The 13465-nt window shown below is 43.8% G+C and overlaps 1 protein-coding gene across 1 annotated transcript; it reads right to left on the bottom strand.

Moving 5' to 3' along the window:
- Window positions 1-1022: 1022 nt before the first annotated feature.
- Window positions 1023-12692, bottom strand: ELL2 (elongation factor for RNA polymerase II 2). Its single transcript, XM_066569885.1, is given in 6 exon segments — window positions 1023-1160; window positions 1300-1344; window positions 1804-1975; window positions 7187-7311; window positions 9383-9580; window positions 12564-12692. Coding segments are annotated over 6 exon segments (807 nt in total).
- Between the last annotated feature and the right edge of the window lie 773 nt (window positions 12693-13465).

Below are 13465 nucleotides of genomic sequence, written 5' to 3'. Positions count from 1 at the left end.
CTTGCCTCCAACACTTCTCCATGTGTTTTAGAAAACTCTTGCAGGGGGAAAAGACATTTCTGTGCTGTTCTTCTGAGCCAGCAAAGGCTTCTTGAAGATAAGGAAGCCTCATATCTCTCTTGAGGAATCACCAAGGCTATCACCATGACAATGTGAAGAAAGAGAGAGAAAAAAGTGTAGGCAAAATGATCTGGACTGTGATTGCCTTACACTGTGGCGTGGCGCCTGTCACCTGCAGAAAGCTTTGTATCTCTTTTCTGACCACTGGGCAGTGTCTGTGTTGGTTAAGTAAATGTAAACACCTTGTAAAACTGTAAAAGCAACTTCTTCCTTAGATAAATAAATCTAAACAGCCTTCTGAGTGAGTCCTGCTGCTTTGCACCATGTCGGGCTCAATAGCGACACTTGCAAAGATCTGATATTCCTTGGATCACTGACAAGGTGAGGCCATGATTTACAAGCAGTCCTGAGAGCTGCTTCAGCTGACAGCTTAGAGCAGCCCATGTGCACTCCTCTGTAACCCTCCAGAACAAAGTGATTTGAGGACGGTGTTGTACAAACTTCTAAGCCTTTGACCACTCAGGTAAAGAGTTTGCATTAACAAGAAAGGTCAAAAACCATCCCTAGACTTATCTTAACAATTTCCATTTACTGCAATATTTTCTTTAAATGTGCACAACTTCATCGTACAGGTAGTGGGCTTCCAGCCTCTACTGATAAATTTATTTCAGTGGACAAACTTAGGACTTGAAGGACAGAATTGACCAGAAGAAACCCACACCAAATATGATACAAGCAACAATGAGAGAAGGAATTACAAATAGTGAGATTTCTTTATTGTTAACGTTCAATACTATCATCTTTCAACTTCTTAAACTTATTAAACTTCTTTGAACTAATCCTATATTTTAAAGAAATATTCTATGGCTCAGTGCTAACATAACCTACTGTTCAACACTAACTTAAGAAATCCTAAAAACCTAATCTTCTAGTTGAAATAAAAAATCCAGGGTTCGCAGATTTCACCAGGCTGAAGCAGATGTCTGGTGCCAGGACTCCACTCACTGCTGGTCATATTCAGAAATGCGGCTCTGAATATGGGCCAGCTTGTTGTGGAGGTACAGGCACCTGCTCTTCATTTCAGAGTAGCTGGGGCTACCCTGGGAAGGAGAAAGCAAAAGAAAATTAGGGCATGCAAACACTTCTGCAGAGGCTGGAGTCTGATGTCCTTTGCTTTAAAAAAGCCTTGAGGCAGACTCAGCAGTTACCATGGCCCTGCAGCTCTGGTGTCACACGTACCTGTTGTAACTGCTGATACTCTGCTAGGATTCGATGATGCAGCACCTTCAAGAAAAAAAAACATGAGGAATGTTTCACCATCATCATAAAATGCAAACTTTGGTAAAACACGAAAAGTTCACTCAGTCTTACTCTAGACATTTTCTTCTCTGTCATCTTCCATGCCCAGAAGAATGGTCTCTTCTGGGATGTTTGCAAAAACAAATCTCCATCTCCCAGCATCACCCAAGAGATGCAATTAGGCCTCTCAATAGGCAACAGAAAAAGCCCATGCTCTAACCCTCTGCTTGGGACTCCTCTCCCCCTTACTGTTTCTTCATAGAAAGCTCAAACAGGGGCTTTTGGGCAGGGTCTGGAAAAAAACAGACCCAGCCCAAGCAGTGTCTGAGCATATATGCCAATTCTGCAGGTTCCGTCCTGACTCACTAAGCAGTGACATTCCCGGCAATCCAAAACACTGCAGTGATGATGAAGCACAGTCTTCATGGTTTTATCCTTCTTTACCTGATAGGCTTCAGAGCTGGGAGTCAGAGACTTCCATTGCTCCTGAAACTGTCTGTACTTCTTTGTGGTCTTGTCAATCAGAGAATGTAAATTCCGGTATTCCTCATACTCTGCATTGAAGTCATCCTTGTAGCGCTGCCGTTGCTCCAAGGAGACAATGGCTACGTATTTTCTAATGGAAAAAATGAGGCCATTTTTCCATGAGTGAACTCTAAGAGAACATTCCAGTATGTTTCTAGTCCATAAAACACAGGTGTAATTTTACACCAAGCAGAGGGTAATGTCAAACACAGGCACCCAAGCTTTGAGTCAGTTGCTCTGGCACTGACAGTTTCTGCTTTCAAGCTCATGTGCTTCAAGAGAATGTAGGCAGGTAACTCTAGGAATCTGCCACATTTCTAGGTGCCTGATTCCTAGTTACTATTAGCTTACATTGTAGAGGTTTTGTTCATTAGCAAGTAGAGAACATTTAGAAAAGATTTGCCCTCATTTCAAATGTCAAATGACAAACACAGCAGCTTCAGGAAGAGGAGATACATTACTAAATTATAATCTCTTCTTATGTAGGAAAAGCTTAAATTAGTTACATTTACCTGTGAAACTATATCTGTGAAACATTTTTGTAATGGAATGCATTTATGCAGTTGAGAGTTGCAAAGAGCTGGACTTTTGAGCCACATTTTTGTATAATGGCAAACAGAGTTAATAACAATATCCGATTCTTCAAGCAGACAGCAATTACATCACTGACCATGGAACTGAGGCATTTGGAAAACAGCCACAAAAGCAAACTCTAAATCAGCCTAAAACTACACCTACTACCCAAACAGCATCTGCTCCTAAAAAGGGCAAGACTCATTAATGCTTAAACCTACTGATGATGGGAGTCAAATCTTCTTCATTCCCTTCTCCCTCAAATCAACAGGCCTGAGGTTTATCAAGCTCATGATACAAATCCAAGATGAAGTGGCAATGAGAACAATAGATACCACTTCCCAGAACTCTCACACCAATGCTTCAGTTCCACTGGGCCTGAAGACTTGGTTCTTTTTGGATCACAAAAACACTTTCCACGTGGGAATAAACAATTCAAACCATCCTGAGATTAATATTTACAAGCAGTAAATCCTCAACAAGTTGAAGTTCAGCCCCAGAACAGACAACAGTTTGTGCCAAGGATGCATTCCAGGCCAGATACACCTGACTAGCGTGCAGGTTAAATTTGAAAAGAAAATTGCAGATGCCTTGCAACATTTTGGGAGGCACCAGACTGAAGGCCCGTCCGGGCCTAACCCACCTCGGTGTTCATCTCTGCTCTGAGCCTTCCAGGCCCAACTAAACCTGCTCAATCTCATCCTTTCAGCACAGGAAAGAGCTTGACACTGCACCCCACTGACAGGGACAAGGCTGAATTGTTCTTTTACTCACCTCAAATAGTCAGGTTCGTTGCTTGTTGCAGAGCATGCAGAGGCAATGGAAGTATCTTTTCTTGTTCCTACAGAAAAGTAGAATTTTGACACTCTTCATCAGGAGATCATTAAAAGGCCAAAAGATCCCCATTGGACAGTCTTGAAAAACTCCTTCAGAGCATTCTTCTCACAGTAAATTACTGACAAGAAGCAACATCATTTAATAATACAATAGACACGACCTCCACACTATACAGTCCTGGGAATTAGAGAGAGGGAGTGGCCACATTATTCTACAGACTGTGCATTCCCACAGTGTTAGCCCCAGCTCAGCTTTTCTTATTTGAAGGCATGAGGTGGCATCTGCACAGCCATTCAAGTCATGCAGCAACAGATGCAGCTTCCAAAGACAATGGCTGGAGAGAAATCAACATCAAGGTTCCAAAAAGAAATATAGAAGAAAGCTGAAGTTCTTCTCATGCCATGCTTTTATCCCCACTTCCCTGCAAATTCCAGAGGCCCAAAGTTCCAATGAGTGCCTGCACTCTTGTCAGCAGGAAAGCCAATTCCATTCTCTAGGGCTTACTGGCACTGAGGCTCCAATACCCTGCAGCCAAAACCCAGTGCTCCTCACTAACGTGGCAGGATGGGGTTGGAAACAGCTCTGCACTTGGGAATTGCCCTTTGCCTCTTGGCAAAGGGATTTGGAAATGCCTTTTTCAAAGGCGTTTGTGAAGCATAACCTCGCAGCCCTCTTTCCAAAGAAATATTCAAGAATTATGATGATATTAAAAAGAGCTGCCATAAGGAAAAGTCAGCTGATACAGGAAGGAACAATCAAGATCATGGTAGTCTCTCTCTGCTTTCCATTTCAGGTTTTGTTTCAAGCATAAAAAGCCCATCCTTGTCAATTTTTAAGCTACCTGAACTTCAATTCTTGAGAAAAGAGCTGTTCTTTGATATTCCACTTGCTTTTGTTGATTTTAGTTGTATAGCAGAAGTATAAAAATTAGTGTAATTGTGGTAATGAAACTGGACAGAAATATGAATTGTCACAGTATGTTCAATACAACTTGGAAGAACAGCTTTGCTGTGAGCATTTCATTTCCAAAAGTGCATTTGCTCTCTCTCAATCCACATGAAAGCTTCAGCCTAAGTCCCAAACTTCAAACAAAGAACAGATTTTTCCTTCTGCAGCTGGGCAGAATTTGGGAACTGGCTCCTGAAGAAAGCTGCTGATGTGTTTATGGATTCAAGCAGGAATCCTTCCAAAGACATCCGGAGGTTTGCAGGTACCGTGTGTATGTCTAGAAGAAATGTGGAAAGACCATCTCAAAGCCCCTGTCTCTACAAGCACACCACCACTTGCAAGAGGCATCTGCACGCTCCAAACCTGCCTCCAGGCTGAGCCCAGCTTGTCATTTGCAAGGTCAACCTCCAAAAGAGACAACCCACAGATTTAACCAAGCAACTGAACTCTGCCCTGCTGGGTGTATCTCTGTCATCAGAAATCAAGTGTTCTTTATGCATTTCGTTTAGCTTTTCAATGTTGTTTCCAGTCTGTACCACTCCCACAGCTTTGGAAGAATGAAATTCTGCAGCTAGGATGGAGAGGAAACTCCCAGTCCAGTTGAAAGTAGAACTCCAGGAAACCACAGCCCAGGTTTTGTAGCTTTTGCAGTTTCCATGAAAAGGCTGAGTTCAATGAACAACCATGGAATCACTGAGATTTGATCCACAGGTCTCAGTAAACTAGTCTGCAATAAATGTGTGACAGATTTCTGCCTTCAGCATGCAGTCCTGAAAATCTGCTGATGGAAAAAGTGCTGTCTCAGTCAATGCATGTCATTTTACTAGAAATCAGAGGGAAAGGAAAACATCCATTCCCTTGGGCTTCTAGTGTCTGGCTCTTTCTTTGAACCAGATTCTCCCAAGAGCAATCTATTTCACATCTCTTTGTTCTTGATTGGTTTTGCAGTACTTAGAGGGAGAATTTCTAAAAATCAATGTACTTTTAGACAAGGTTCCAGCAGCACAGATTCTGGGCTTTGTTGTTGTCTTTTAAAACAAGAGTTACAATCTAATGTAATGGCAGAAAAAATAAAAAAGTCTTGATTTATCATGACCGTCCCGCAGGGACAATGGTAGAGCAGTCATGTAGAGCAGTGCCTTCGTGTATCCAGTGCCCACTTTCAAAGCTCCCTTTTCACCAGGTGCAAGAGCACAATTAAATATTTCAGAGCATTCTCAAAGAAGGATTTTCCCGTAAGATAAGCCACCACAACTGGAATTTGAGAGAAGTACAATTGGCAAGAAGAAAAGCACAATGCCTTTGCATAACAGAGGTGAAGGTTTGGAATTAGGACACCAGACAAAAACCTCCACTGTAGAGACTATGAGTAAGGAAAATCAGTGCTTGCATGGCTTCTAGCCTGGGATGTGGGGACAGCTGTGACCACCCCGTGGATACTCCAATCTTGGAGAGTATAAAGGTGGTACTTCCAGACAGTCTTGGGGATCCCCACCACTGAGAAGACCAAGGGTTTGGTAGGACTGGCTGGACAGCAGAGAGTCCATGTGGTGATGATATCTCCCCACTTAAAGTCTCTCTCTTCCCCTCACCCTGCCTGTCTTCCCTTATTTCTTCCTATCTCCTTAGTTTGCATTTCCTCTTCAATAACATTTTTACTATTGACTGTGGAGAAGAGTTATGCTTGCACCTTAATTTGGGCAGAAGCTTCTCTTAATAAGGAAATCTTTACACCACAGTTATCCACACAGGAGTCAGGAAAACCAGCACGTCAATACCTTCATCGAAATCCAAGCGGTGCCACTGCTTCAGCCTCCCCAATTCATTTTTCTCCCTGTTTGAATTGGGGATCTCCTTCTGCTCCTTGGCAGGTGCTGGGACCCTGGAACTCTGAAATTTCTCTGTCGCTTGCACCACATGGGTGCAGGGGGAAAGGGAGCCGGCACTTGGAGCCATGTCCAAAGGGAAAAGAGATGTGGAAGGCAGAAGGAAGGAAGAAAAGTGGCCACCAGCTGCTGCCTGGACATGACTGGGCTGGTGGCCAATTCTCCTCTTCTTGCTCGTCACAGGACTGGAAACCTCAGAAGCCAGAGGCCGTTTCTGCATCAATAACAAAATAATTCATTCATTAACCTATGATCAGGATCAGCTTTTGCTCCCATTCTGAAAATGTAGTGTTTCCAATTGGATAGAGTTTTAACACACATCTTTCTTCACTTAAAAGAGCATTCAAACCAGGAAGGACTGCAGGTAAATGCAGGCTCTGTCTCATTCCTACTTTCCCATCTTAGCACTTAGCAAGTCCTACTTCAAGTCTGTAGCTAAAATGCTTTGGGAGAAAGACATTCCCTTCAGGAGCTCCATCAAAGGCTTCCCCAAAAGGGAAGATCCTGCACATTCACATGACAATTTTACACCACCAGCAAGTCTGCTAAAACTTACCAGAGAGTCTAGAATGTTAAAAATGCACAAAATACCTGAGCAGGTCTTGCTGGAGCATCTCTCTCAGAAGGCCCTGGAGATGTCTCTTGGCCAGGGTTGGTGGCATTCAGAGATTTTCTGTATGGATGGTCCAATATTTTATGTTACAAGGCCTAAATATCAACTGTCAAAATTCATTCCTTGCAAGGAAAACAGAGACCTTCAGTGTCAGGACTCAAGGAAACAGCATGAAGCTGAGTTGGGGGAGCTTTAGGCAGGATATCAGGAAAACATTTGTGCCCCAGCAGGTGCTTGAGCAGTGCAACAGCTCCCCAGGCCAGTGGTCACTGCAGGAGGCTTCAAGAAGTGTTTGGACAACACTCTTGGGCACAGGGTGTGCTTCTTGGTGTGTCCTGTGCAGGGCCCGGATCCTGGCAGGTCCCTGCTACCTCAGCACGTTCTAACAATCTAAGCTTCTTTTCCCAGGGATTTTTTTTTCCTTTCTCTGAAAGACTGAACTTACCCAGAAAGTATTAACTTCAAATTCTGTCTGTCTATTTCAGTGTAGCCAGGCCAATCAGTCTGAAGGGTTTGAAATAGATGTTCCTTCAGACTGAAGGAATTATCCTTTGCATTCCACTTGGCTACCTACAGGCAGACATGTAGGAAAACAAATCTTTATTATGCTTGCTGCATGCAAACTACAGAAATACAATTGGTCCTGCACAGCTGCTTGTGAGCACCCAGCTTCAACTAATTAATGTGTATTTGTACAGAGCTTGATTATTCCTCTATCACATGAGTTTTCAGCCATATTAATGTTTCACCAATTGGAAACAACCCAGTAGCTCTATTCATATCTAGCAAGAGTTCCTTTGAAAACAACATTGAGAGCTACAATGTGTAAGGAGAGGGGGTCAGGCCCAGAGTCCCTCTTTATGTGGCAGATCCAGGGTTCATTCCAGCAAAGTTCTGCCATGAGAAGGCTGTGCACATGCCTTGCTGTACCCCTTTGCAAAGAAATGAGGTTCATATCTTCCACAAGACAAATACAGAGTCTACTCACAAAGGTAAATTGAGGTAGTAAAACCTCAAGACCACTGATATCTAAAGTGCAGGTTTAGACTTCATCACCTGACACCTGCTCAGAGTTCCACAGAAAAGCCCATTGGGAAAGTCTCCATCAATTTGACCCCTGCAACACACTGAAAAACTCATCTAACACACCACCAACAGCAGCCACAACTTTGACTTTTCTCCTTGAAAACATGATAAACATTTATAATATGGGTCTCTGTTGATGCCTGTCTGCCCGCAGTTGAATAAGAAATGTAAATGTGACAATGATACCCAGAATCAGGGATTCGCTCCTTGGAAACAGAACTCAGGTTGTGTTGGAAGGGAAGCCCGTGTGTGTGTACCAGATCTCAGCAAGCTCACACTGCCCATTTGAGATTTATACAAAAGAGACCCCCACTTGCTCTGATGTCCACAAAAGCCTGAGCAAGGCATTTCAGGCTGCAGGGCTGCTCACACAGAATTTTCAGAATGCAAACCTGGACCCTGAGGCATTTCACACCTCCTCCAGCACCTTGACTCCAAGGAAATCTCAAAGATTGCAATGGAACAGGAGAAAATGTTTACATCCATTACCTTCTAAGGAGCTGAGCTTTGAAAATTTATAATCAACTTGAAATCTAAATGGGCTAATTCGGCTGGGATGGCAGAACATGGCTCTCATTATATTGTGAATGTCTTCAGGGTGAAAAAGCCCTGCCACTGCCCTGGGCAAACCCAGCATGAAACTTCCCAAGTTCAGGGAATGAGTTTTTAAAAGTCACTGTGGGATCAACTGAAAATGTATCCATATTTCATTTTCCTCCCTTGAATAGGTTCCAAGACACTGTTTTCCTAGCTAAAGAGGAAATGTTCCTGCTTGATATATTAATGCTGGCATAATTCAGCAACAGCCATGGGGAACAGGGAAGATTGAAAAAGGAAGGAAAGAACCACTGCATCTTTCAATGCATGTGCATCCTATGGCTGGCTATAATAAGGAAATACCAGTGGAATTGAGAGGAGCACTGGAGAAGTTACCGAATAAAAGAGTTCCAAGGAAGATGGAGATTTAATTCACATGACAGTAAAGAAACCCTCTGCTCAAAGTTTGGCTACCATCTTTATCAAGGAGGATTTGCCTGGAACATCCTGGGAAGGCAATCCCCACAGATCCCAGAGAAGCCAAGTACCATTGGGAGGCCACCAACACTGTTCAAATGAAATACTGCCCCTCTGCAGTTCCTGATCTCCTCTGCTCTGGAATTTCTCCCAGGAAATTTTAAGTGCCATGACAAACCATTTCACACAATCAAGGAAGCCCTGTGAAGTTACTCCATGAAGCAGTTAAACATTGCACAGAAAAGAAAGAGAATGGAATTAGGCATGAGGAGCAGAACATTACAAAGTGTTACTCATTGCCAGCCATTCTAGCAAAACAACAATGATCCAAAAGTTTTGAAGTTTTCTTTCTGTCACATTGACCTGCAGCTTGAGACCTCTGGATGAAGTTGATGGAAAAAATTAACAGGGAGCATTTGCTAACTTGTTCATCTGTATCTAAAATTTAAACAGTAATTTAAAAAGTAGAGGGACAAGTGACAATTAGGAACAAAAGAATAGTCTGGTGGAATTAATGCTGGCACAAACTCCACAATCTCACCTGCTGGAGGATCTTTGCAAGGGTGCCCTTGTCTTTTTGCATGATTCCATCTCTCTGCAAGCGAGCAAGTAACTCTGGCTTCTTGTATGTCCTCAGAGCAAGTAAATGAATCACCCTGTCCCTGTAGGGTCGCCGATAAACAGCACTGCAAGGATTCTGTTCCCTCTCTGCAGGCTTCATGGGCTTTGTTCTCTTGTCCTCAGGGGCAGGACATGAAGCATTTGGTTTGGCTCTTCTTCTCACATCTGCTTGTTTTCCCAAAGGAAAGGAAAGGAGAGAAAGAAGTGTCAAATGGGAAGTCGGCAGAAGGCAAAAGAGTTGATTTAAAATGATGATGGGTATTCTTGGGGACAGAGCTGATTTTGAATATCCTGGTGGATCCCTTAGGATCTCTGTAGACCACCACCAAGAATCACACAAATCATCACTCACATTTGAAACAAAACATCCCAAATGAGAAATTCAGAAGTTGAGTTTTGTCTCTCCAAAAGCCACCATGATGCTTCCTTAAAATGCTGTGCACTAGGCTAAGGCAGAGCAAGAGCTGCACTTGCAGGGGCAGGGATGTCCCTGCAGGCAGGTGACTGCAGCCACAGCCAGGTGAGAGCCTGTTTTGCTCAGGGCAGCTGGCAGGACCTGGCTCAGCTCACTGCTGCAGGCAGCACCACTGAGTGCCTGGAAGGGGAATGGGCACCTCGTGTCTGCCTGGAGCCAGGCTCCTGGGGGAAACAGCACTCAGAACAGATTAATACAAATGGCACCTCCTAAGCACATTGTGCTTTGAGGGGAATGTTGGAATCCGTGGGCAAGATGACATCAATATCTTCCTTTCACTTTCCTTGAAAAAACCCAACACGGAATTTTGGGAAACTTATTAATGACCCAGACAAAATATTAAATCAGGCATGGTTTTCCATATTGACCTTATGAAATTCTCTAAGCCACTTCCTCAAGGTCATTTGCTTTCAATTTCCCAATTAGATTTAATGGATAATGGCAGTGCCTAGGTGTTGCAAACCCAAAATCTTATCTACCAAGACTGTGAATGTAAGTGCATAAGGTGGTCCAAACCTTGACCTCCATGCTCCAAATTCCAACCCATCAAGCAGTATGGGAACAAGGAAGGACTGGCAGGCTTTCTCAGGGGAAAACAAACCAGTGGCTGAATGCAGTGACAAGAGACTGCAAGGCTGACCTGAGGCCAAACAGCCTCCAGGTTGAGATTGTTAGCGTTCAAAAACACATAATCACAGAAGCGATTATATGCGGTGCTTTTTATTGAAGAGCTCTGGGAATTGGGGTGATTTCTACCCAAATCTGATTCCAACCATACATTCAAGGTGAACGTGTTTTATATTCTATCGTTATATAACTTTCATGATAATTATCAAACTTATATTTTTCTATTGTATACACAGATTTCGGCTAAACATAGCCCCCTTAAAATTTCCAACATAGCTTCTCACGATTCTTCTTATGGTTATATAATAATTACAATTAACTACTAAACAATCATCACATCTAACAATTATATCATTTATCATACTGCTTACGCACGTGCAGTGATCTGAGAAAATACAAGGCCTAATATTTTCAAAGACTATTTTTAACATTTTCCAGGACTCCACTTTCAAGATCTCTGAACACAAGTGATCCCCTGTACTGAGAATATGCTTCCAAAATTTATTACCAAGTTGACAATCTTACAGGCATTGAGCAAAATATGAAAGGCAGCCATACCTCCAAGTGTGTTATACAATTTGACATTCTTTGCACTTCCATTGTGCGATCCCTCACGGGCGTTTGACTAAAAAGGAAAATAAATTTTCTGTAAAATCTTCAGCCGACTCTCCATTAATGCTGATTAACTAGGCCCGCCATTTTCAACAAGAGCTCCATTTGCAAAGGTTTGCTGTCACATCACCAAAAAGGGCTGCTTTGACACAGTTCTCCCTCTGAAAGCAGCCAGCTGCAAAAGTGCCCTGAGAGAGCCACCCTCATTTAGCCTCTAATGCAGCCAAGCCTTCAAGTGGCAAGTCATCCTTTCCCAGTTGCTGGAATTTCTAGGCACAGGCTTCCCTTGAAATCAAGTGCCTGAGTACAATGGACCTGGCCAGCTTGACTCAGCTAACACTCCTGGTGAGAGTGGTTCACAAAACGATCAAGAACTCAGGGCAGGACCCAGCACTGGGATGTATTTGGCACTATGGAAGCACAACACAGGGTCAGCTCTGAGAAGAATTTCATCTGCACAATCTGAATTGCAACTCTCAACACACATGAAATCCCTTTCTCTTTTCCTCAGCTCTAGATGCAATTTTTTGCATAGATGTGAAATGGAAACAGTTTATCAGATGTAACAAAATTTGGGTTGCTTGGCTGAACTCATCATTTAGTACACAATGTGCCACATTCCGGTAGAGGTTAAAAATCACTAAAATGTTTGTCAGCCTAAGTACATTTTAAACAAAAACAGCTACTGCCATGCAACTGCCTCATTCAGAAGGCAAAATTGGCTGAGATAAAATCTAAAAGGCTATGATAAATGGACTGAAAAATGTGAATTAATTAGCATGAGTAGGGAGACATCAATACCAAAAGAATACAGAATATTACTTAATGGAACTCTAAATTAAAACTAATGAGGGTTAAGTTCTTTGTTTGATAAAAATGTATCAATAAAGGGAAAAGCTTTGAAAATGGTGTGCATGTGTTTGGAGTTCTCCACTATGCATCACAGCCAGAAATACAGTTATATATCCTCCTAATAGTAGAAAATACTGTTAGAGAATTTCCTTTATCTGGACCTTTTCCGTGCGTGAGTGCAGTACAAACTTGGAACCATGAGAAATCCATGCATTTTGGCCAGGACTCATGACCAGAGCATGAATTCCCTGTGTCACCGTTTGGAGAATATCTGACTTTCACTGGCACCTCCTCAGTGTCATCCGTGAGAGCCACTTGCATCCGTGAGAGGAACCTCCCATTTCCACTGGCACCTCCTCCGTGTCATCCCTGTGAGTCGCTTCCCCCGGGCAGCTGCCTCAGAGGGGCCCTTGGAGCACCAGTGGGGCCCCAGCCCTGCCCAACAGGTCCCACGGGCTCAGCAGCACCTGACACCAACACCATGGCCAAGCCCCCACCCGCTGCCAACCTGCAGAGCCCCACACCTGCCCCTCACCTGTTGCTCCTGGCACCCCTGGGTCACCCTGACGGGCATCGCAGTGCTGGTGGGGGCCCTGCGGGACACAGTGTGGATTGGGGCCCTGCGGAACTCCCTGGATCCTGCCCAGGCCCGCAGCTCTGCCATCCTGCTCTGCCTCGGCTGCTCCTGCTCCCTCACAGACACTGATCCAGCTGAAAAATCTGCAAAATGCAAAATACTTGTTTGGAAAATGTGTTTTTGGATGTTTGGCTATTGCAGCTTTCAAGGCTCATCAACAAGAAAGGAGATGACTCCCATGAAAGAGGAAGTAGCCAGCAAGCTGGAAGTGATGGCCAGGCCTTGGAAAGGCAGGTGTCTTCTTGGCTGAATTGCCTTGTTGAGGTGCGGAGCTTGAAAGGCTTCAGTGGCCTCAGACAGAGGAAAGGTCAGCAACGCTTGGGAAGAAGGGTGTACCACTGATGGTAGACACAAAGAATGCAGAATTTATGGGCACAAGGACATTTGGCAGAACCCCCGAGAAAAGGAACAAACTGATAAAGGCAATGCAGCATCAGCTCTGGCAGGGTAAAAGGCCATTCCAGCAGGGCCAGACCATGGCCACCCACTCAAGAAACCTCTCCCTAAGAAGAAGCAAGAGACTGAGCATGCAGGCTAATGAGCATGAGAAGTGAGAGGCTCATTATGCAGAGAACTAGGGAACTTGCAGGCAATGAACACTAATTCCTTTCTTTGCTCAAATGTATAAATACTCAAACACTCTGTGTTGTCATGCTGCTGGCTTTGTGAATTTGTCCCTGAGTCCCCCTTTCTGCACAGAACTGTAAATAATTACCTTCACTCACTGGGTGGATCAGCCTCTTGAACAGCGGGTGCTGGAACCAGCCAAGCTGGAGCAACACTCGCTGTGGCTCTGACAC

This window comes from Molothrus aeneus (genome assembly GCF_037042795.1).
Source record: "Molothrus aeneus isolate 106 chromosome Z unlocalized genomic scaffold, BPBGC_Maene_1.0 scaffold_33, whole genome shotgun sequence".
Lineage (NCBI taxonomy): Eukaryota > Metazoa > Chordata > Aves > Passeriformes > Icteridae > Molothrus > Molothrus aeneus.
Note: the sequence above shows the minus strand (reverse complement) of the source record. Positions and strands in the feature narration are given on the sequence as shown.